The 26,888-nt window shown below is 32.1% G+C and overlaps 1 protein-coding gene across 2 annotated transcripts in view; it reads right to left on the reverse strand.

The window, feature by feature from the left end:
- LOC115875734 (ribosomal protein S6 kinase alpha-5-like) overlaps positions 1–26,888 on the reverse strand; it is a 276,844-nt gene that overhangs the window by 207,400 nt on the left and 42,556 nt on the right. For both annotated transcript variants that reach the window (XM_030891246.1, XM_030891247.1), the window contains exon 2: positions 13,922–13,990. In XM_030891246.1, coding sequence (XP_030747106.1) covers positions 13,922–13,990 — 69 coding nt within the window. The remainder of the gene's footprint in view (positions 1–13,921; positions 13,991–26,888) is intronic.

The raw sequence follows: 26,888 nt of genomic DNA on the forward strand, positions 1-26,888 counted from the left end.
CTTCGATAAAGACATATTCTAATACAAAATTTTACTCTCTACAAAAAAGGTCTCTTTTTCCATAAAAACATTCCTTTAAAAGTTATTCGAGGTCAAAGTTATGCACATAGTTTATAATCAATGTCTTCTATCATTCCCTGCAAATTTTAATTGCGCCTTTTGATTTTACTAAAAAAGGATCTATAGCCATACTTTTTTCAATAAAACAATATTTCTTTACCAACTTTAATTTGGAAAACTAATATTGCGCCATCTATGATCAATTGATCAAAACTATAATTTAAGGTTATTGTTTCATTGCCTTTCAGTGTTCGTAAATATGTGTATTGAAAAGAATGAACAAATTTCGAGTGGTTTTTATCTTAAATACTACTTGTATCGAATTAATTAAATTAAATCATTAATTAATTAAATTAAATTATTAAACAATTAAATTACATTATTAATTAAATTATTAATCAATTAAATTAATTTAATTAATTCGATACAACTATGTGGTGGGAAACCAAGAAGCAGACAGACTCGCCAAATAGGAGGCCAGGGAAGAGGCCGTGTCAGATGGGCCACCACTTGTGACGATCATTACACTGAAGGAAGCTATACGAACTACCATTAAGTCCAAGCAACAAAAGACGTGGCAACACCGTGAGGACTGCAGTACAGCTCGAAGACTGTGGCCAGTGGTAGATAGCAAAAAGACAAAACAACTACTAGAACAAAAAAAGAACCTAGTAAGCATTATTGTAGGTGTTATCACTGGAAACTGCCCCACGGGGGTAAACCTCATGAGATGGAAGATTTCAAACGATGACTACTGCAGAGAATGCGGAGAGGAAGAAGAAACCATAGAGCACCTGCTGTGCCACTGTCCGGCACTGGAATACCGACGCTTTAAAACTTTACGGCAAGGCTTTTTGGAGGGACTAGAGGAAGCAGCAGAAGTCAACATAAGGGACATCGAGAACTTTGCAAGAAAAGAAAGAATGAGAGGAAGGTGAATGAAGAGGAATCCCAAACCCCAGCAACCTAACCTAACCTAATCTTGCTATTATAGCAAAGTAGATATTAATAATGTTAAAAAGGTCTTCAAAACAACTAAAACCAAAAGTATACTTTTGAAATTCGTCCTCTTAAATAACACTACCTGAAACTACCAGACATGGGACAATAAATTGAACATTGGGCCATAATTGTTGGTCACATTATAAAGGAATATTGAGCACAGTAGAGGAATTAACGCCTTACTTACACCCTTATCTTGTTATAAAGTTATTTATTTAATACCTATAATAAAATGTTATAGGTTCACTTCAAATTAGTTTATGATGCCTGACGGGAGGCAGTAAAAATATTATTTAAATTTCAAAAAGCTAAAGCCCTTTCTAAAATGTGTTTTTACTTCACTCTTCTGTAACAAAAAACAGCTAAAGTAGCTCCCTGAGGTATAATGAAAACAGAGTTTCAAAACATTTCTTGTGTATGCATTAGCATCTTTCGTACAAAACGGATATTTGAAATGAAAAATAAAAACATCATACAGATTATTAAACACGAGATATAAATATATACTTGTATCATAATTAAATATTTACTGCTTATATCTTGAGTAAAATATTCTATTAATTTTCAATAAAGAATGATTAAATTAAAGAGTGTGTACGATTCAGAAGGAATTATACTTATGAAAACAATAATCACGAAATATAATTTCACTCGATTCTATCCTGTAGATAATGAAGTCTCTAAAATGACTACAATGCCATAAAGGACTCCTCCAAGTTGAAGTATTCATTTTCTGTTAATGTAATCGAATATTCTGTATCAATTTATCTAATCGAATTATGTATTATTCTATGTAATCAACTGAAATCAACTACATTTAGTTGAACAAAGGGGAAGACCACATCCTAAGAAACAGGGTTTTAAGTCTGTTTTTCGGAAACAACTATAATTTCGTTGATAATTAATAAAAAAAAGTACAAGGATATATTAAATGTTGCACCGTTACCTATAATTAAAAAATACACGAATTAAAACGTTGCAGTATACATAAACTTTATAATTTGAGCTACGAAAAACTTCTAGTTTATACGTAGTTGATTTTTTTTTAATAAAAGAAAGTTTGTTCGGGATGAAAAAAGAACAAACAACGGAAAAATTCTAATTAAGAAAAATCTGTTGAGCTTTACCCCAGGCTTTTCTTTAGAAAGTTCTAAGAGGAGTTCCAAGGTGGTTGTTAATAAAGGACAATAAAATAAACAACAATTGTTTAAAGATAATATAAAATCTCAGAATTTTGTTCAAAATTTATAATATTATATAAAGAGACTATAAAAAATTATTAATATTTTATAATTAAATTTTATATTAGGTAACTCCTGTGGAACAGGCATATTAAGAACACTACCAGCAAAGCCATAAAGGCTCTCATGATATGCAGAAGACTGGCCGGAAATAGATGGAGCTGCTCCCCTAACATTTTGCGCTGGATGTATACCATGATAGTAAGACCCATGATTACTTATGGAGCAGTTGCCAGGTACACAAAACTAGAGCCACGGACGGCAAGGCTAAACCTATGCAAAGTCCAGAGACTAGCATGCGTTTGCATCACAGGAGCCATGAGAACCTGTCCAACAGCAGCAATGGAGGTCATTCTAGATCTAACACCACTGCACATTGTCATTGATGCCAATGCGACAATGATTAGAATGGTCACTAACGGAATTAGTACTGGGAGAATTGTCAGATCAGGGGCTTGGAACACCCTCAAAACGGAAATACCACTCCAGCAACTCCCAGTGGACGATATGCCAAGAACGTACAACTTTGAGAAACATCTCAATGTAGTATTGAGCAATAAAAAGGATTGGAAGAGCGAAACGCTTGCCCAGCAGTTAAAAGACCATACCATAACTTGGTATATTGATGCTTCCAAAACCAATACGGGAACAGGGATCGGAGTGTTTGGGCCGAGAGCTAAATACTCCGAACCAATGGGCACTTACCCTAGTATCCTACAGGCAGAAATCTACGCTATCCAAAGATGCGTACAACTTATCTTAGATAGGAACTATCGAAAACAAGAAATAGCCATCTTGTCTGATAGTCAAGCAGCGTTAAAAGCGATCAACTCAGTATCAATCAATTCGAAATTGGTCAAAGAATGCATAGAGAAGCTGAATAAATTAGGCAAAGAAAACAAAGTCCTCCTACTCTGGGTGCCTGCTCACCAAGGGATAGAAGGCAATGAAAAGCAAATAATCTAGCTAGGAAAGGAGCGAACACTCCACTAACTGGACCAGAACCGTTCTGCTTTCCAAGTGGTAACCAACTCAAGGCGGAACTCAAGAACTTGGAAGATTCCATCCGCAACCTGGAATGGAAATCTTGCAACGGTCTAAGACACTCGAAGAAGTTTCTGAGGGCTTATGATCAAGAAAAATCACAGATCTTCCTGGGTTTAAGTAAGAACAATCTTCGGATTGTCACGGGGTTTTTAACAGGACACTGTCTCCTCAATGAACACCTCAGTAGATTATCCTCAATGAACACCTAAGAAGTTGATCTCCTCAATGAACACCTAAGAAGAAACGGCGAATGCAGATTCTGTGGGGAAGATGGGGAAACACCAGTACACCTCATCACTGAGTGCGCCGAGACGACAACCATTCGTGCCATGAATTTTGGTACGACTGATATTGGAGATGGAGAACTACCCTCTATAAAACCGTCCCAGATACTGGCTTTTGTCAAAGCCCTGGGACTGTATGATGAGTTATGACTCAAGAAAGGGGGACACAATGGATCTGTAAGGTCGCAGTGATTAACCCCCCTCCCACTCGTTCTAAATTCTAAAAAATTCTATATTAGGTAAAACGTATACTTTGATATTTATGCATTTATTAAAAATTGTACCATATGTTTTTTATATCCCACTTTATAAATTTGTGATAGTAATTTTCTCACAGACAGTCGAATATGTTTAATGAAAATAAATAATTGTTTGGTTTGGTTAGGCTTGGTTAAAATAACCTACCTACAGGTCTTCGATACAAGTAAAAAGTAATCTTTAACATATAAAAAATGTATAAAGAACTACAGGGTTGTTATCCAAAAATAATTAATATTTTTATATATACAGCAACATTAAGAAAGAAATTAAATTTGATACTTGTTTATTTAGAATTGATATATTACACCAACATAATTTTTATTCCTATCTAATAAACAAGTTATTATATCACTGTAATTATGTTAATACAACTGAGATTTAGTAAACAACTATCTTCTTCTAATAACTTATTATTGCTACAACTCATTATTGAAAAAAAAAACGTAGTAAACAACAAACAACTATATGCTTAATAACGCCATTACATTTAACTACTTTGATGTTTCGTTTGAATTAAATAATAATATTTTTCTCTATTTTGCTAAGGAGAACAATAAATACGCCGCTGAATTTAATGTTTCTATAAATTGATTACTGAATAAATAAAATAAAACGACTGTAATCAGTCAGAATCAAAATTCAGAATATTAATTTCTAAAACTATTTCAATCTATTTTTTAAATTTATTTTTTCAATGAAAAATTCATACGTTTCTATTATACAGGGTGTCAAATTTTTTTTTATCTAACTTCGGTATGCGATTTTACAGATAAAAATAAAACAAAAAGTTCCTATGAACATGAGCTCTAAATACTACCCGAAGAAATTACAGCCATCGAAAGGTTAAATAAAAATAATGTATTTTGTTTATTTTTAAGAACATTTGTAAAGCGTTTTTCTTGAAAAACGCTTTACCAATGTTCATGTGTTAATTTAAACAAAAAATTAAAAATAAAAAACTTTTTGAAACCTTAATAATATCGTCTTATTTAGCTTTCGTACCAAAACAATTGAGTGTTCAAACTGAAATTGTTCTAAAGTCCAATATGAAGTAAACAAACATTACAACTCGCATATTAACGTTAATAACACTTTTGGAAAAAGTAAATGGTAAACAATAAATTTCTGCAAAATATTTTAAAATGCATAAATTATCTTACTTTTACTGTAATGCTAACATGGTTATGGGTGCTCCCAGAGTGTTAAAAAGTGTTAATAATCCATCAAATTATGGTTGGTATCTATAATTGCCTAATATAAGTAACTTAGAACATCAAATTGTATACTTTGTATTAAATAATATATCGTTTTAAATAATAATATTAATTCAATTTATTTTAAAGCTCGTTTAAATAAATTAAGACCCTCCAAACCAGGCCTCAAAAGATAAAATCGCATAAAACGCTTTTCAAGATATACAATTTCCCTAGAGCGTCGTTAATTTATTCTCGAGCACATCTTATTTCCTTTTTCCCAATAAACCACTTAAAATGGCTCCGAACACCGTTAAATAGGTGAATATTTTGCAGTGCACTTTATAGTCGGCGGCTGTTTACGCGACGCGTCGCGATAGGTGCATACGGTTTGTTCCAAACCGTATGCACTGGGTATGCACCGTTGCACTGCAGCAAAATGCACGCCAATCCCTCATCGGGCAAGACGATCACGTGTGCCTTAAAGCAGGGTACATATTCAAAGCGGTTCAAACCCGTTTATTCTTGTTTATTAGCCTATTTTACATGTTCCTAGCTGATTTACGCGCATGCGCTGTGCGCTCCCACCGCCACCGCCACCGCCACTGGCGCAGAATCGGCCTTCTACCTCTACTGACTACTGCAGAGAATGCGGAGAGGAAAAAGAAACCATACAGCACCTGCTAGAGCACTGTCCGGCACTGGAATACCGACGTTTTAAAACTTTAGTGCAAGATTTTTTGGAGGGACTAGAGGAAGCAGCAGAAGCCAACATCAGCGACATCGGGAACTTTGCAAAGAGCTGGAAGTGCTTTAACGCAAAGAAATAATGAGAGGAAGGTTTAGTACAACAGTACAGGGGTATCGCAATGGGCCCAATGCCACCGAGTGAGGGAATTCAAACCATCACTCGGAATTCATCAAACATGATCCCAAACTCCAGCAGCCTAACCTAACCTACATCAACAAGCTTTCTGTGAGGTATGACAACTAGTAACTAAAAATAGATCAACGCAATTGGAAATTTAGCAAGAAAATATCGTTTTATATTTACAGATATGGAGAAAAGTTACATACCAAGAAATTGGCAGAAAAAAGGGATTGTTCAGCCCAAAAACGTAGTTGGTTTGGATATGAAAGTATTTTTAGCTCAGTGAACGTTTATTGTTTGGAACTAAAACAGTATTATTATTAAAAGTCGTTGTGTTAATGAGAAAGAGGTGTTTCAATCTGATGCTATTTTCTGACCAAGTCTCATAACTGTACAAAACATGCGGGTTGGAACGAACCTATATTAACAAAGAAAATACCGGACTCAGAAGACCAAAACAGGTATTCTAAAGGTCGTACGCTAGACGCACAGCTCGTCCTGTCGTCTGTTTCCGCGTATCTGTCTATACATTTGCGTATTTACATTTCCACCCGTGTGACGGCGCCATTAGAGACAGCGTACGACAGGCCTGGACATTCAGCTATAGATCTACTCCATGAAATATTGATATAATAAGAAAATAGATTTCAAGTTGAAGAAACAGTTTGTTTAGCTCATTCTAGGTGACCACAAAATTTTAAACATTGAAACAAATAATGAGCCAATGGATACTAATTCAGAACTTTACGGTAATTTTAAATACGCCCAATATAATAATAAAAATAATATTACAGTAACCACATCATGAATGAAAGCAATGCAATTATGAATGAGGTTATATGATTCATCGGAGAAATTCAAAGCAAAAACATAGCGGTGTGGAATTAGTAATTGAAAAAATTAAATCAACAATTAAGTCATTGACTTTATTATCCGCTATGCCTATTAAGAAGGATGTGCCTGTATACCTAACAATTTTGAAAGGAAAGTTACTTTTTCTCTTTTTAAAATATCGTTACATAATATTGCTATTTTTGTCTAAATGAATTTACTTCTTAACACCACAGATTACGTATCCTATAAGTGTACAGATAAAAATCTTGTCCCTAATTCGTGGTACGAAAATTGTTTTTTATGACGATGTGCAAACGAGTCAAATTTCCTGTGCGCAAAAATAAACTCGCGTAAAATAACAATAAACAGCGTAATAGAGAGATATCGCTAAACTGAATAGCGTGCATGGACGTTAATAAGGCCAGGTGTTATTTCCTTTACGTGAGGTGGTATTAACTCTCTTCATTTATAGTTATCGGATCGGAAAGAATTCTGATCGCGTCGCGTGTGCTATTTAAACTTAACCTAACTTTAAATTTAAAACTTTGAAATTGTTTTGTTTAGTAGGTATTTTTTAAAACTAAAGGGCTAAAGTGCTTATTTCCTGTGTTTTATTGTTCAACGTCTGCCAGTGGGTTTAGGGCAACAAGCAACAAATTCTCTTAGAAGGGCTAAGTCGTCATCTGCTGTAAACCTAAGACTCTCTATAGGTTCTTTAGTATTGGAAGAGGTGGAATCCATATTTTGGACCCTAAACTAATCCCAGCTACTTAAATATCAAATTACCTAATAAAACTAAAGCAATAATTCAAAACAATTCAAACATAACCTAAAATAAAAGATCTCGCCGGCCGGCTCCGGTTGTCAAATACCCGCACATGCCCATTTAAGCAATTTTTAAACGTTATCAGAGGTTATTTAGAAAGAGCGCTTGGTGTAATTGATCCGCAAATTACGTCAGGCGGTAACGTTATTAGCGGGTGTTGCGTTAAAATTGACTCGCGCATATCGTAACCATGATAAGGTACGCGTAAATACTGGATGACGCTATTCGGTTTTCCGATATCTCTGTAATAACTGTGCCGGTCAGGCGCTGTGCACAATTTTAGAGGCCATAAGTGGGCGTGCTATGTGCGCAAACTAGTCACCTAACTAGTGCCCGATTCCGAAAATTGGAACCACGAAAACAATAAAGAAAAACAAAGATTATAATCTGTATAATCTGTGTTAATACTACAAGTGCCTGTGGTAAAATGTGGTTATAAGGATCCTTCAATACTAACAATTGCAAAAAATATTTAGCAATAAAATTTACGAGTTGGGTCAAGGTACAACGTATTTCCCCAGTGGAGGAATTTCAAAATAAGTAAGCATAGTAAAATAATAGGGGAAATCTTTCAGCCCTACATTGTTAAAATTGTAAAATCTTCATAAATAATAGTTATCGCTATTATTTTTAAAGTTTCGTAGCTTCTCAATAAAGTATAACTATTGCTATACAGTGTCTGGCAAAAGTGCGTCGGCCATCGGTAGCTTTTTTATTCTAGCAAATTTAAATTAGGGAAATTTGTTTAAGTGCTAACCAAAATTATGTACTAGGATGTATTTCAGAAAAATATATTAACTTCTACAGGGTGGCTCAAAAAAATGTGAATGGATCGGGATGATTTTTTAATGAAACACACTGTATATTATTGCATTACTTTCCGATCACTTTGCATAATCCTAAGATATGACTAAATATATTTCGGTAGTTTCAGAGATATTAATAAATAAATAAAAAAAATGTATATATTTTTCAGTCTTTCTTAAAAAAAATTACTAAAAATACAAGAACTGCCCTGAAATCATAACTATATTGGGTATTTACTTTAGATCATCTGTACTTATTTGCTATAAATATCGTAATCTTAAATCATACAGGGTGTTCAAAGTCCTACGCCAAACCTTCTAAAATATAAAATAATTTCTCTTCGTTTTTTTTAAATAGTCAATTTTTTTAACGATTTCGCAGATACTCGCAGTATTATTTCATATGGTTCTTTTAACGGTAAAATACGACAGAAAAATCATTGGGTGGCTTTGATAAAAATTTACTGTGTAAGTATTTAAGTATTGCCAACCAAACGAGCAAAATCAGAATAACCAACTATTTCCAATCATTGCTGATGTCTCAGTATATAAATGGGAACTAATACGTCAGTTTGGTGCTAAAATATCTTAACATACTGTATATCATTTGAAACAGCTTTTAACTCACCATGTACATTTATAAAACATGGAAATAAGTATCACTTAAGAAAGATACTATATTATTGAAAATACTATTAACATAATATAGCTAATTATTTAGCTGTATTATTATTATATCCATTCGTCTGTTACTACATTTCGACAATATATTTACCAACTTGATATATCTAAACAGGTTAAAATTCCTTCTGGACGGTAGAAATACCCAGAAATGACGATAAAACTGTGAGAAAGTGTATTGAACCTCGGAAAGTTGACATTACATGTATCTCGGTTACACACACACAGTGCCAGTGCCACGATAAAACAGAAACAACAAACAATAATTATTTTGCCAAAGAAAAAAGCAAGTAATTGTTAAGTAACTGAGCAAGGTTATTGCTAAGATAAACAATTCTTTATAAGAGTTCGTGCAAACATGAAATATACTTTATGAATGCTCTAGAAATAACTAGGTCATGATGAAAATACAAATAATGTAATGTTTTGACAATTATGGCGTCAACAATGCGTCAAAAACTGTGTGTACTGCTAGTTGTTTTGATAAAAAAAATAGAAGACAATATAAAAAAGAAAATATCTTATTTACACAAAATATCTTAGTTAAATGGTATTTAATAGTATACTGGCCACCAACAACATGATAATTTATGAGCTTTAATTAATATGAATTGAAAATTTTATGGGGGAATACATTATTATTATCTCATTAATGTCATCTAATATTCGCAAATTTACTCAAACAGACTTGTTTAATAATTTACTAATCATTGTGAAATTTATGAGATATATTACTTTCTATTAGTTAAGTTAGCATCGAGGTTAGCATGGAGTACTTATGGGAGAAATTCAATCATATTCAAATTTAGAATGCCACAAGAAGCAACACAAATGATTGATAAAAATGTTAAGCAGTGGATATTAGATGACGAAGTATTTTGGGCCCAAATTTCCTACGTAATTAACGTTTTTGAACCTATTGGCAAATGGTTAAAAATTGTAGAAGGAGATTATAGCACTATTCATTTTGCTGTAAAAGCATTTTGTGATATTAGAAGGGTAATTCAGAATAATCTTGCATTGTCCTCACTTGATGACAAAGAAAAATCCGAATTGTTGAAGTGTGTTGACAAAAGAGAAAAATTTGTTATTAAACCCGTTCATTATGCTGCAGAATTACTAAATCAAAAATCACAAGGTTCTGAACTTGATGAAACCCAAATTATTTCTGCCATAGAATGCATATACTTAATATATCAAAAAATAAACTCAATATAAAGGAGCAAGAAATAATAGATGAAATAGCAGATCACCGTTGTAGAAGTGGCAAGTTATTTGGAAATAACTTCATATGGAAAAGTTGTTTTGATAACCCAGACTCCTGGTGGAAAGGACTGTGTTCTTCATCTTCATTATCACAAGTAGCTTCATGAATGTTGATGATGCCAGCATCTTCGGCTGCCACGGAACGCAGTCACAAACGCAGTTTTAGCGTTTCTAGTCATATTCATTCAAAAAAGAGAAACAGGCTTACTAATGATAGAGCCGCTAAGCTACTCTATGTACCCCACAATGAAAACTTGCTGAATAAAATAGGAAACGGCAATAGATAAAATTTTTTCCGATACTATTGAAGATTTTGAGGAAGTAGACTGGCAAGAAGATGTTATTGAGTGTGATGCTGATGACGGCGATAAAGATATGCCTCTTGCTCGACTAGTGTGTCAAAAATAATTTTTTTTGTGCAAATTTAACCTTAATTTATTTTTTAATTTGAAGAATAACTCTTTATTTGTGTTTATGTATAAGCATTTTGTGTTTTGCGATGTTTTGTTATGATTTTTATAAATAAATATTTCAGTTTTTCTTTTTTTTTTAAAATATTTCATATATTTCCAATATTTCCATATATTTCCAATGTTTCAGGAAATATATTTCTGGAAATTTTACATCACTAGCTGGGAATAACCAAGAGAGACTGTAAAATAATAGAACGGATACGACAAAAAACCCATGTAATAGATGCCATCCACAGTGTCAAATCACTCAAATGACAATGGGCAGGAGACCTGGCAAGAAGAACTGACAATAGATGGACCACAAGAATTACTGGTACCCACGAGAAATTACCCACTAATTAAGAGACCTAGAGGAAGACCAAACCTGAGATGGGACCATGATATTAGGAAATTAGCAGGGATATATTGGGCCCGCATAGCCAAAAATAGATAACAATTGGCCCAACTGCAAAGAGAGTATGTGAGGGAGTAAGCTGAAAATGATGATGATATTACTTTCAAAATTATAAATGTATTTATCAAGAAGTCAAGTTAGAAAAGAAACAACTAATGGCAGAATTGAAAGCACTCATTTTAAGAACTACTATTATGTATAAAAATTATGTAATGAATTAAGAATGTTATTAGTCAAGACCTAATTTAAATTATTTTTTTTTGTACCATAAAGTTAATGATAAAAAATAAGCACCTACTGGGTCACACTGTATATAATTACACTAGCTAATTTTTATAATTAATAGAACCTCGTTACAGTTTTCGCTGCACAATTATAATTAATTCAAATCATCACATAATTAATAACGAGCGATGTTCATGAAATGCGTGTAGAACACGGTTTGTACGCCATACAGTTAGGTATGTGGCAAGATTAAAAAATATCTTGAACTCGTGAGCGAAAATAACTTTCTCACTTAAAAACATGTTTTGTTTTTCTAATATCACATGCTGATGCAAATGATAAATTTACTTTTATCATTGTTTATTAAAAAGCTTGTTCAAATGTACCCAAACTTGATATTTTTTTTAATAAATAATAACAATTTCAATGTTTGTACTATTTATAATTACGTTCAGACAAAATATTTATTTAGCTGTGAACGACACCTTACGAAACAGTGTAGATTGTAAACTTAATTTTTATAAAAACATCGTTGCAGTAGGCATAGAATTATCACAAATTCGAGTCATACTATGCCCTTCAACAAAGCTTTCCACAGTAAGAGCTCATCGTCAAAACAAATTTAGAAAAAAAATTATTAAGCATTTCAAAAATAAACCAATAAAAATTTAAATGTAGTAAAATTTAAATAAAAAGTGTAGTCTTATAACTTTTGACACCGACTTTAAATCAATCATCAGCTTTCATTGTCACTGTCAAAAATGTCAGCGATAAATATAGACAAAGAATATTATCTATAATGTTGACTACTAAAAATATAACTAAACAAATAAAAACAAAAAATAACTTATATAATAATATAAAAAATAGAACGAAAAATGGACACCTTAAAATTTTCATATATTTTAAAGTTCAGTATATTTTCATCTAGTGGGCCGATTGTGATGATTTTTAAGCAATTTGTAGATAAATTATTTGACTTTTTAGCCTCTTTTTAAATTAGAAAAAAAGTCCGCATGTGTCTATTATACGAGGGAAAATAACATTTTCTTATATTGGCGAAAGTTTGAAGCACCCTGTGCAACAAAGTAAAGAATTACAGTTGAGGGTTGGAACCTTTGGTGTTACACAGCAAAATAAAAACACTAAATCACCACAATACACCAAAACACTTTTATTTTACACTGGACGCGCGTTTCGCTAACCATGTTAGCATCATCAGCAGATGATTATAAACTAAAGTACAATCTACAAGTTGAGCGTTTATATACTCGCTCAGTGGGCACCGAGTGGGCGTGGCAAAATCTAGCCAAACCGAGTCAGAGCCAACTGAGCGTAACAGTTAAATTTCCGCCACTAGAGTAGTAGGAACAAAGAACTTGAAGGAATTGGACCGTTGACTCTGTTCATACTATCTTTACATTTATTAATTCTGATGCTTTCATATGCATCTAATTGCTTGTAATTTGAGACTTGTTTAATTAATTTTAAATTATTAAGATCTATACAATGTTCTTTATCAACAATATGTTCGGCAACGCAAGATTTATCCGGTCTACCATATCTTATCTGAGCTAAATGTTCTTTAATCTAGTTAATATTGATCTTCTAGTTTGCCCAACATATTTCTGATTACAATCTTTACAAGAAATTTCATAAATACCCGACCTTTCTAGTGGAGGTGTTTTATCTTTTGGATTACCTAATAATTGTTGTAATTTATTATTAGCACTATACACAAGTTTATAATTGACATTCTTAAAAATTCCTTTTAGACCACGGGATAACTCTCTATCAAGTAAGAAATGAATATAATTATCAAAGTAAAGAATGTAAAAAACATTTTATCATCAAGGTGCATCATTTCTGAATAATTTGTTTTTTAATTTTTCTCAATAACATTTTTTTTCTGTTTGAGATATTATTCGTTTTTGAATAAGACAATTAATAACAGTTTTAGCATTGAATTATTTTGGTCCTCATCAACACAACTACGAAACATTGTTTATTGTTTTTGTAATGTCACTGTCATTAAAAAGTCAGATAATTATTGTTGTTTGGCAGTTAATCTAGAAACGATGGTTTAAGTTCAGAAGTTATATTGGTTAATGTTGCTTTATTTGAACATAGTACCGATCAACTTCTGGAGTTTAAACCATCTCTGGTCCAATAATGGCAGTGATACAAAAAAATAATTAGCACTATTTCATAGATGTGTTGATAAGGATCAAAGCAAAGACATGATTTTAATGTTAAAATTAATATAAATAAGTGGTTTCTAAATACCTTGCTTTCTTAAACCATTACACAGGATGTTTCAAACGTTAAAATAACAAAAATGTGATTTTTAATTTACATATCAAACGGTATAAATACGGTCAGTGTATAATAAAATATATAAAAAAAATTACTCAAAATACACAAATGATGTCAAAAATATTAATATGTTGAACTTACCTCCGGTTCCCAGAACTTTGAGCAAATCAAAATGGGACATATCAACCCTCCCAACTCCAGAGAGGTTGACTGAAAAAAGAAAGAAAAGAAAATTAGATATAGCCAATTATATAGAAAACTAGTACTCTCTCGAAAAAATGACTTTTTTAGTAAATTAATCAATATGCCAAAGAAAAAAATCAGTAAATGGGAAATAAAAAAGCTTGTGTAGTTCGTAGGTATTTGTTAGCATTAAATAATATTAAAATTTATTCTGTAACAGTAAATTTTGATTGTTTAATAATATACTCATATATTACTCTTAAATATTTAAGGTATTGTACTATATTATTGCGTTTTGTTTACATTCCATAAAAAGATTGGTATTTGCAATAGACTATGTCAACAAGCAAGTATTCTAAACGACAGTTTTGTGGTATTATGGAACATTTTATTCAACTATAGTTGAATGGCATTATTTTCTTTATACAAAGATTAGTTAAATACCTAATATAAACACTTTGAAAAGTATATTTTTAATAATATTTATTTCTATTAAGTATGAGGTAATATTATTTTTTCTCTACAGATTTTTAACATAATTAATCAAATGTTTCCTCATTACCAATGATGATGATGAATTTATTTTCACAATCTAACACGTATCATTTTGTTTAATATGGAGGCATACATAGGCACTATACCAAGTTCACCAGAGTCACAAGGGTAAAATAAGGTTTCATTAAAAAATTTAAAAAATGTTTAAATATTTGTTAAAGAGAACCAATTAATAATATGATTCCAGTATTCAAACTACATTAATTATTGACTGTTTGCGTTGATTAATAATAATTGCTCCAAATGCTAAAAAACTGACTGTTTTATGTGTATGAGACAGTGTGGTAAAAAGTAACAAAAGTAACAAGTAATTTTTTGGCAAATGCTTATTTTTAACAACAGAGACATCCATTTTCATAACTTATTGTTATATTGATTTCTTATTCAAATCCACATTTATTTAGAATAATTTCTTAACGAACGTAAGTATGTAATTAATTAGTATTTGGGCTGAAATAATGGTGGTATATTTAATTAATGGCATACTCTTTTAAAAAGATTTAAATAGTTTTCTTTTAGCATACAAATGGGCTAGTAATATTATCATTTTGCTAAAAACGATAATAGTACTAGCCTGTACCTTTTGTACATTTTTTGCTTTAAAAACAATCTAAAATGTCAATATTCCATGGGTATATTGATAAATGAGGTATAAATTATAAGAAAAAGCATTTTCTACGAAAAATTGAAAGGATAGGTAAAAAGTGGTATAATACACTTTGATAGACAGTTAAATTGTGCATCTGATTCTCCTAAAATATACAGGGCGTTCCATTTAAATTAAACAAGTTATTGCCGTTTAAAGCTAGAAATAATTTAAAATAAATTTTTAGACACTCTGTATGAGATAGTATTATTTTTATTATTGCAACACAATAACTGATCAATAAATAGACTTTAGTAAATATTTAGTATTAAAAACTTTGATACTCTTGGAGAAATGAAGCCTTAAAATTTTTACTGCAATTTCACAAAATTGAAAATATTTCAAAAACGGTAAGGTTTAAGTGTAATACACCTTAATAAAATTTAACTTTATTTTAATCGTAGAAACTAAAAATGTAATAATATACAGGGTGTTCCGTTTAAAAAAATACAACTTTGATATTTTTTCAAATAGATTATATATAGATTATTATATAGATTATATTTTTTCAAATAGATTTATATAGATCAAGATACAGAGTGTCCCAAACTCTGTATCTTGTAAAAATATTTTTAAACTGTAGCTCTAATAGTCCTTCAACGAACCCAAAACTAACAATTTGTAAAAATCTAATCATTTAGCTACAATACTCCGTATCATATGTGGTGAACAATCCTGTATAGGTCAAGTTCGACAGACCATATTATTTAAAAATCGACAAAACCATTTATAGCCTAAGCTACAACAAGCCTATAAACACTACTAGATAAAACAATTTATCTTTAAATTTAACTGACAAGGAACAACTGTCACTGTCAGTATTTTATCATTGGAAAACTACCTAAGTATTGAACATGGATTGTTTTAAATTGCATGAAAACTTTATCTTATAACAGCATTTATACCACAAACGTTTTAATTACAAATTTCGCTTCTTTGTCAACCGAAAATAACGAAAATAATGGTTGACTGACCTCGCGCGATCATGGAAAAACAATCTAGATTACAAAAATAACTTTGTGTGTGCGCTTATTAAGGTCGCATGGGGACATCTCGAAATACCACGAAAAGCCTTAATAAAAATCGCACGGACGAAACACATAATTTTCGAGGTCAACGTTTTTATCGTCTGGTTTTATTCTTCATCCCCTACGAGGCTCTTTTACCCTCTAATTTGGAGCGGAGACCGACCATTTACCCTCGGAATGGCCCGAGAACAAACCTCAGTCTGAGTTTAAAAGAGCTTAGCACGTTGTGATGTGAGAATAAAAAGAATACAGAAAATATACCACATAGGAGAAAAATACTAAAAAGAGGCAATATTTTTATATTTAGTAAGAATATTACTTTAAATCAGGGTTGTAAAAAATCTTATTTTTTTATTTAAAACAGATTTTTTTATAAAATTATATCTACACACACCGGAAAAATCTAGGGATATAATTTTATTAAAGTTAAAAATAAATGTTTTGAATAAACAACCACATATTTGTAGGCCGATTCTTTCTACTTCGATTGAAACGAAGTAGTCACACTAGTTATTTCTAAATTTGGGATATTTGTAGAAGTGCATTTTTTGTCAAATGTATAAAAAGCACCTAGCATCAATTGTTCGAATTTAACCTGTACTGGCTATGTTTTCATGATAACTGGCCAGAATTCATTCAAATAACTCTGTTTAGTATTAAACGACATTATGGAGCGTAGACATCTTAACAGAGACGAAATGCTAAGGGCCATGGGTATGCTAGAAGCTGGAATGCGCCAAATCGACGTAGCTAGAGCGTTAAATACAACGCAAAGTGTAATATCGCGATTAAGTGCACGCTACCGTGAAAGTGGTGATGTTGCTAAAAGCACACAGGGCGACATCGCATTACCACCCCTCAGCAAGATCATTTTTTACAATTAAATGCTCGACGCCGACCGACTCTTACAGCACCAGAGCTTATTTTAATTCTCAAGGAAACACATAATGTAACCGTTAGTCCTGACACTGTTCGCAATAGATTAAGAGAGGTCAACTTAAGAAGCAGACGCCCCTGGAGAGCTCAACCCTTAACGAGAGGAAATCGACAGGTACGATATTTGTGGGGTCAAGATCATGTTCAGCGGTCGAATGAACAATGGGCCAATGTTCTCTTCACGGATGAGTCACGCTTTGGAATTCATCCGGATTCGAGAAGGCTTAGGGTATGGAGAGAACCGGGAAATCTTATTCGGTTGGATCATGTTCAGGAAGGGCACCCTTATCAAGGTGGAACAGTTATGGTCTGGGAAGGAGTCCAGTTAGGCCGAAAAACTGATCTCGTTTTTCTTGAAAGGTTTCTAACAGGAATCACATATCGTGATTTAATTCTTGAGCCTGTCGTGTTACGATATGCCAATGATTTTGGGAGAAACTTTATTCTCATGCATGACAATGCTCGGCCTCATACAGCCAGAGTGGTAAGTGAGTTTATCAATGCTCATCAATTAAACATCTTACCCTGGCCGGCACAATCTCCTGACCTCAACCCCATCGAGCACGTATGGGACGCGGTCCAAAGAAGAATTCTGAGAATGGGTATGCCTCGTGAAACTCGTAGGGATCTGGTTGGGGCCGTGAATGCAGCGTGGCAGGCTGTACCTCAAGAAGAGATCGACAACCTGATCAGGAGCATGGAGAGACGATGTAGGGCTGTAATGAACAATAGAGGAGGCCATACCCTTTATTAAGTAAAAATGATTTTATCTTTTTTTTTTAAATTCACAGTTTAGAATAAAAAAAATGTGTGTATTTTTTTGAGTTCAATAAAAATCAAGGTAAATTTGAAAAATTCGGTAAATTTCGCATTTTTATTTCCAATTCGTCCTGTAAACTATTTGTTTATTTTAATTTTATTATATCAGAAATGCAAATAATAAAATTACTGACGATGGCTGGATAAAATTGTAATATCCATAGACTTTTCCGGTGTGTGTTTTTACTGCCTACTGTTCTGCAATAATTGTTTACATGCTGGTCCTATTTGTAATTTTAATGACTTAGATTTATTTGAATTGTATGATTTGTATTGTGTATTTTTTGTTGTTTGTATTTTTTTGTGCTTTTGTTAGTTTTGTGAGTGCTTTGTCGATGAAGCTGTTTTGGCTTTTTGCACAATAAAGCGTTTGTTTGTTTGTTGTTTGTTTGTATTTTATGTAAAAATACTGAATTTAAAAGCCACAAATACAAACTTAGCAGTTACTCCTTGTTCATACACAAATTTGCCTAACCATGAAAAGAATTTGATGCTTTAGTCAATACAAGAAAAAAATAAATAAATTCAAAGACAAGTAATAATTAATATGAGAATATTTGTAATTGTAATTGAGACTATTTTCTTTTATTTTATACTATTTTTATCACAAAAAAATAATTAAATTTTGAAGTGAAAAATTAAACATGTATAACTAACAGAAAATTGAAAACTGAAATGACAAAACTATTGTAAAAAATATGTAAAACTTCACGACAAAATAAGTCGCAACTGAATAAGGTTACTGCAATTTATTGCATAGGCATTGAAACTGAAAGTGCAATTTTTCAACGATAAACAACGAAAATATCCAAGTTAAATTAACATGTAACGCATACTAAAAATACATAAATTCACAAAATTACAGCAATTGCAGCGTAAGAAAAATAGTGGATTTTCTTTATCTATAAAACCGAAATCAACCTTCTACAATTAATTGCAGGTAATGAATAGTAATAAGCATTCATCGTATCTAACAAATCACATTGCTAAAATTGACATTAAGGTGTATTAATTCTAATAATATTGCAAGTTAATCAAAAACTAGTAAGATCATAATAATTTTAAATAAGTACTATAATAGAGAACATGTTTTAGAATCAATATGTTTTATTACTTTCCAAATATTCTAATGAGGAAATAAAAAGGATCTCAGTAAAAAATCCCCAAATAAAATGTAGTAATAGTAAAATAATAAGTAAGTAGAGTCAATAATCCCAAATAGAATGTAATCGCAAGTAAAAACAACGTCAAATAACTCTGGAAGTATATGTATGAATCACTGTTCTGACTAAATACTTTCAGTGTAGAAGAGAACAATACTAGAAGGTTTTTAATATTTAAATAGGTGAGTAACTGAAAAAGCTACTACTAAAAAGCTTATTTAACTTTAAAAATTATTAAAAATTCCTGATAAGTTTATTTCTCTAAACGACATGCTAATCAAAATAAAAGTATTTTAAGCCATTCGGGAAACGTTTCGTTGAATATTTTAAATGGGATTTTTGTCAATGGTGAAAAATTAACATGAAATAAAGAACCAGTATTTAAAACAAAGCACTAAAATACAAATAAAGTTAACATTAATTAGCTTAAAAATATACTATAAAAAATAATAGTATATTTTGATATTTTAATAAAAAAAGTGTTTAAATATAATAAGCATTTTCATAGTTACAATAAACCAACAATATTGTTTATACGAATATACAATACAAAATATACAAGATAAGCTCGGGCGTCTTATCAAAGAACACCGCTCTTTCAAAATGCCAAGTAAAATAAAATTTTCCTTCATAAAGATCCAGTTAAATATTTGATCGATAAAAACGTTGGAATTACAAAAGCCTCACGCACTGAGCCACAACGCTAACTGTAGAGAAAGGAGCTTACTCTATTTTTATTTAATCTCTCTAAATAAACGGAGAAATAAACAGTGATGTAAGAAAGCATACTGTAAGTTACTTGTCTGTTTGAAAAAGTCGGATTTTTCAATAAACAGCAGTAAGGTCTTAAATTTCCATTATTGCCTCTCCAATACAGTGATATTGAATCAAAATGGTGCTACAATAGGCGTAAAAATAGTTCGCTGTATTAAGTCCCAGTTAAAACATATGACTTTTCACATTATCGTCTAGTTTATTTATTATTTCAGAAAATATAAACAGCATATTGCATGAACAATAAGAACTACCGTGTGGTGCATAGGAATACGGGTCATAGGAAATCCCATGTAGGTTTTGAAAAGGTCAAATATTTTCTCCCCAGATAATTTTATGCAAAACTTGTATGGAATTTTTTTGAAGAAGCATTTAAAGTTGTACTTTTTTCTAGAATTTAGTTTCATTTTGAACAGTCATTTAAAAGTTATTTGCAAAAATCTATCTTCAGATTAGTAAAATTAATAATACAGCCCAGAGAACATTTTGTTTACTTTGTTTACAAGAATTTGAAGGAACTAAATGGGTAATTTTGTATAAAATAATTAAGATTTTCGCAACTTCTGAAAAAGTTACGATGCTTAAAGGGTATTTTGCTGGAAATAGTATTCCCGCTGTCTTAGATTTGTTCGCAGCTCAGTCTCCGGAAAGCCTATAGCGAATAAGTCAACAATTCAAAGAATAAATTGCGCAGAGGTTTGAAACTAAAGGCACTGATAATTGAACAGGAAGAAAACAATGACTCATCAACAACTATCTTTCATGTTGAAGAAATGAAAAACATGGACTCCCTGGATGGGATTACAGTAGGAAGAGACCACAGGATCTTTCGCTGAACGATTTTTTCCTGGGGAGAACACTGAAAAAACGTCTTTACGGGTATATTAAATACAAAAATGGGGTCTTGTGCAGAACAGGTCCCCACGAATTCGAGATTTTTTTAATTTTTAATGTGGATCCCATAGTTAATGGAATAGTTTAAAAGAAAAAAATTGTTGGATGAACCACTTTTTCTACGAAAAAAAAGAATTGAAAATTCGAAATTTTTACTACATTTCAATGCGAAAACTCCCTATTATAACCTTCAGAAAGCCAGTAATATACAAGGTTATGCACAGTGTTGCCATACTCACCCTGTGTAAAATCATTTTTTTTTAACAAGGACTTCAGGGGTGTTTTAGAGCAGTATTCTTTCAGAAAAAATGCGGATTTTGGCGATTTAAAATATCAAAAAAACAAATAAAAATTAGTAAAAACCACAACCAATCCTACCAAATAACCACCTAACTAATGCATTAACACCCCCAAATTACCAGGCTAACCAATGCATTAACACCCTCCAAATAACCAGACTAACCAATGCATTAACATCCTCCAAATAACCAGGCTAACTTAATTGTGCCTAATGACAAAACTTCATTGATTACGCGTCGAAAAATAGTATATATTTAAAAAAATTATATTTTCGTAGAACCTGAAAAATCCGCAAATTTTATTTCAGAAATGGCTTTAAAATAATCCACATTAACGAATAAGCTACTAGACAGCGTTCAATTTTTGTTGCACTAAAGTGATAGCTTACCGTTTTAAGTCTCTCCACGTCAACTTTATTTCGGAAGAAAATCATATAAAATAATTTTATTGACAACGTCGCAAATTCTATGCGAAGACCAGAGATGACATACCGATGATCGATTAACTGTCAATCGAAAAAGTCACAAAATTGCTGGCTTGAGATGATGTAAATAAATATATTTTCTTAATTTTTATGCTTACAAAGAAGATTGTTGTGCTTAAATTAGGTCATTCCACGTCTATATAAGGTAATAAAGTACTAATATGTGATGTTTTTACTGAATCCGTGTAGAAAATTTTACATATTCACTGTCCGTCGCCTGTACCTAAAATACGTTTTTTTTTGCTGCTTTTTAAAGATAAAACACATTCATCCAACAATTTTTTTGCTTAAAAATGTTCAATTTAAGATAATCTTGCAAAACAATCCCAAAAAAGTGTTAAATGCGTGGGAACCTATTGTGCATCAGAGCCCAAAAATGTAGATGAACTGTAAACGACATCTCTGTGGAATGTTAAAGGTTCTCCCCTTGACAGTTTTGTATTGTGAGGCATAAATTTTACAATCATATCGTTTGGCTGTGGGGGATTATGTAAACATTTTATTAATTAGTAGTACAGTTTAATAAAGTTCCTTTAATTACAAATATTTCTTTTATTTGTTAAATTATTATGGATATATGTGGTATGAGCGAGGCCTGCATGTGATCGCGTAATGAACAACAATCAAGTCATACTCCACGAATACTATTCTCAGTTCAACTAAATCTTTCGTAGATGATCATTACAATTCAGAAAAAAATAACCATCCTTTCCAAACCACATATATTCTTGTAAACAAAAAAAAAAGTGACATCGAATTTGAAAATGATAAAATCATATTTACGCTAGTATTTTAATGGGGGATAGAAGGCAATGAAAAAGCAAATAATCTAGCTAGGAAAGGAGCGAACACTCCACTAACTGGACCAGAACCGTTCTGCTTTCCAAGTGGTAACCAACTCAAGGCGGAACTCAAGAACTTGGAAGATTCCATCCGCAACCTGGAATGGAAATCTTGCAATGGTCTAAGACACTCGAAGAGGTTTCTGAGGGCTTATGATCAAGAAAAATCACAGATCTTCCTGGATCTGAGTAAGACAAATATAATACCTGTGTTGCCATATTATAAAGAAATTATGTTTTTTAACTAAATTTTTCAAAAAAAATTTCAAAAAATTTCGAATTTTTTCGCGAAAAAAACCTCATAGGTGTGTTTCTGGGGTTGAACTATACTACCAGTTAAATACTTGCACTTATTTCTGGGACACCCTGTATATAAACTTTTTATTTCTGACCACAATTTCTTTTGACTGATGATATTTCAAAGGCCAACATAGGAGACACTACTCGCAAATTTTGAAGCATAATTAGTGGAAAAAGTTAAGTTTGTTAAGGTTCATTCAGAGCCTTGCAATTAGTGGAATAAATTAGTGGTTTCAATTAGCGTAGATGTTTGTTCCTGTAATTTCAATGTAAGCATTCAGAACGTGAAAATTAGTGGTAGACATTTTCAGTTAGTAGAAAAAGTTATCAAACTTTTAACTTTTCCACTAATTAAACTTCTAAATTTACGACAAATGCCAATTTGGCCTCTCATTATCTTCCGCCAAGAGAAATTGTGGTTAAAAATCAAAAGTTGATTGTTTTATAAGCTCTTCGGATTGTCACGGGGTTTTTAACAGGACACTGTCTCCTCAATGAACACCTCAGTAGATTGAAACTAAGAAGAAACGGCGAATGCAGATTCTGTGGGGAAGATGGAGAAACACCAGTACACCTCATCACTGAGTGCGCCGAGACGACAACCATTCGTGCCATGAATTTTGGTACGACTGATATTGAAGATGGAGAACTACCCTCTATAAAACCGTCCCAGATACTGGCTTTTGTCAAAGCCCTGGGACTGTATGATGAGTTATGATTCAAGAAAGGGAGACACAATGGATCTGTAAGGTCGAAGTGATTAACCCCCCTCCCACTCATTCTAAATTCTAAATTCTAGTATTTTAATTGTAGCTTTCTCTAGGACGTATTATACATTTTTAGTAATTTGAAGGTAGAGATTTTTGCAAACAACTTTTAGATACCTATTATTATAATAATAATTATACCTCAAAGGTGCAATATTTTTTGAGCTATTACACAGAATAATGGACAAAATTTGTAACCTGGAAACAAATCGTAAAAAAACTTGTTAATTTTGTTTAAATAAATAGTGCTCACCCTGTATATAAATAATTGTTTAATTATTGAACGTACTTTCTCTTAGTAACATACTTAAACGGTTGCCTATTTACATAACGTATCGCTATCATTATTTTCAACCTCACAGCCTAAAAACATCTATCTAGTGAGGAACTATGCTTTATCTTCATTACAGTTTAGAATTTTTGGCAAGAAAATAGATATTTCGACACTAACAATAACTGTATCTAGTTCATGCTGATAAGGAAACCTACTTTTCTAAAAGCTTCATTACTAATCGCAATGAGGAAATGATCTCTAAGGATTAACAACCCAATGTTTTTTGCACAAAACATATTATACTTATTTGTTCAAATCATTATCTGTAATGAACACAAAAAAAACGAACGTTCAACGAACCTGGCGGGACTACATAAACAAAGGAAATTTAATTTAATAAAAAAAACATATAGATAACTCCATTTTTAAAGTTAATTACAGTTTTCTTATGATTTATTAACTGTATAATACGGAATACGTAGGAAAACGTATCTTCATTTATTATTTCTGCAACTTAGTAACAAACAAGAACATAATCAGGATCAGCGTTTCTCACAATTAACTTTACTTCGAAACTATTAAATATACATGCATGCAAATTGTACAGATACCGTTGCAAATGAAATCTAAATTTCTGTTAATCCCTATCGATAACAACCGAACAAGCCATCTAGGTTCAGAATTGGCGCAAACTAAATAAACATGCCGAGTCATTCATATTTATCAGATTGTAATGATTCCAAATGCATCCGTTATTATACTAACGAGACAATTAGGCAATGTCTCTCGGTAAAAGCAAACTAATCTTATTGAAAATATATTTTTAATGGCAGTATTTAGAGAGTTCATTAAATTATGATTAGTAATACAAGGATTCTAGCAAGCGTTTAGTAATTTGCTTAATGCAAAATATATCTTGCCATTTCTGACTAGAAGATATTAATGTTCAGTCGTATATTGAGGAAACAATATATCAAATAGATATATTTGAAATTGCAGATTTTCAAATGGTAATAGAAATGCTCACTTAATATTTTACAAGGTACTATTAAGTATCGTGTAATATTCAAATTATGATAGTTAAAACAATAAGGAAGTTTATAAATTTTAAAGTGATATTGCTGCTGTGTCAATTCTCTACATATCTCGTGATTAAAGAAAACTATATTCTTAATAAATCAATTTGCAGCATTTTAATGCGTAAGTAATCTAGACTGAACCAGATAAATATTTTCATCTCCGTTCCGTTCACACTTAAATTATTATCGAATACGTATGTGACTTTCCCCTTTGACATAAACATCTGCCTTATAAGGCTTAATCAATTGATTATTGGTAAATGGGTCAATATATTATACCCTGCATTTTTTCAGTTATTCAACTAGTGATACTATAAATAATGTAAAAATTTAAATAATTTAGGTGAAAATGTTACAAGAGAAAGTTTCACAAATAAACCACATAATATTTTAAGTTTCAGCTTTATGATGCGTTTAGACTTGAGCACGCACGTACTGATCCTCCGCGAATGCTCAACTGTAAACGGCTGGGCGCGCACGCTCACTCTGAATCTATCCGTGCGCGAGCGACCGCGAACGTGAGCCGTCTAGTTTCGGTTTTTGGTCCGTGCTCAAAGGGATTTTATGTGTGCGCGAACGCTCAATTTGGACCGGCAATTTGTTTTGTCTGCGTTCGTGCGTGCGTGTGTGATTTTTTTTCGTTTTCCTTATTAAAATTATGGAGTGGATCAATGAATCTGCTTTATTATTAATTGAAAAATATGAAAACTTGCCTATATTATGGAATGTTAAACATTCTTTGTATTATTAAAAAATAAAAAAAAATATAACGCATGGCAAAACCTTGTAAATAAAATTAATATTGAATATGTCGATATTAATGAAATTGCTATTCTAAAATTTGTATCTTTTGTTCGTAATTTTTGGTGTTATTAAATTTTGTAAATATTTAAAGTCGGGCCTGGTCATTCTTGTAAAGTTTTTGAACTGATCATAGTCCTCCTCAGACACTAAGTTGTCGCAGTAAATTATATCGATTTCTAAAAATTTGGGTTTGCCACCAGCGACGATGTTTTCGATTTTTCTTCTTTTTAATAATTAAGCTGTGCATAACAATGACTTCAGCTTCGACTATTTCTTAGTCGTCCATTATTTTCGCCAACACAACACTGCTGTGCGCGCACAAATGGATCACTTCATTCGTCGAAAAATAAGTTTTTAATTTGAACGGAGCCGAGAGCGCGAACGAAAGCCGTGCGCGCACGCTCAGCTCGTGCGTGCTCATAAACGTGCTCTAAACGCCCCATTAGATCGTGTATTAATGAAACCAGAGCTCAATAAAAGTGCTCCCAAAGTTAAAAAAATTATGATACAGTATGATAAAAAAAAACGGCGTCTAAGGCGGCTGGGAACGACAATCAATGATTATTTTGACAAGGTCTTTAAAGTAGAGATCGACCAAGACAAAGTAAATGGCGGCTAATTCCCCAGTCGACTTTGACGCCCTTTTTTAAGATCGTATGTTATAAAAATTGTATACAATTTGTGTAGTTTCAAATACGATAAAGCTATGAAACTTTATTATTTCTTTTGTATTAACCCAGACCAAATTATTCACATACTTATTGCATATTCCACTGCTTGGGAGCAGTGGAAAAGCAAGTGTAGAGACATGGGCATACCAGTAAGTGAAGATTCTTGCTTATACACTTTGCAATTCACTGACGACCAGGTTATTTGTGCAGGAGAGAAAGATGACATGGAATATATGACACGAAAACTTAAAGAGGAATACCAAGTTTGGGGACTGGAGATGAATATCACAAAAACTAAATATCTCTGCGTTGGATCGGATCCAACTTCAATAAAACTGTATAATGAATATATACAAACATGTAACGAATACAAATATCTAGGCGTTACTTTCGATAAATCCGGGAAAGACGACAACAAAACAAGCTCAAGAATAGTCCGGGCCAGAAATGCAATCTGTATAATATACTCTGGAGTAACGAAATAGGTAAAGACAGAAAACTAAGGATTTATGATGCGATAATCAAGAGCAATCTGTTATTTGGGGCGGAAACATGGAGGTTAACGGAGAATAACAAAAAAGTAAATTAC

This window comes from Sitophilus oryzae, unplaced genomic scaffold (assembly GCF_002938485.1).
Source record: "Sitophilus oryzae breed Bouriz unplaced genomic scaffold, Soryzae_2.0 scaffold_1395_pilon_pilon, whole genome shotgun sequence".
In the NCBI taxonomy this organism is placed as follows: domain Eukaryota; kingdom Metazoa; phylum Arthropoda; class Insecta; order Coleoptera; family Curculionidae; genus Sitophilus; species Sitophilus oryzae.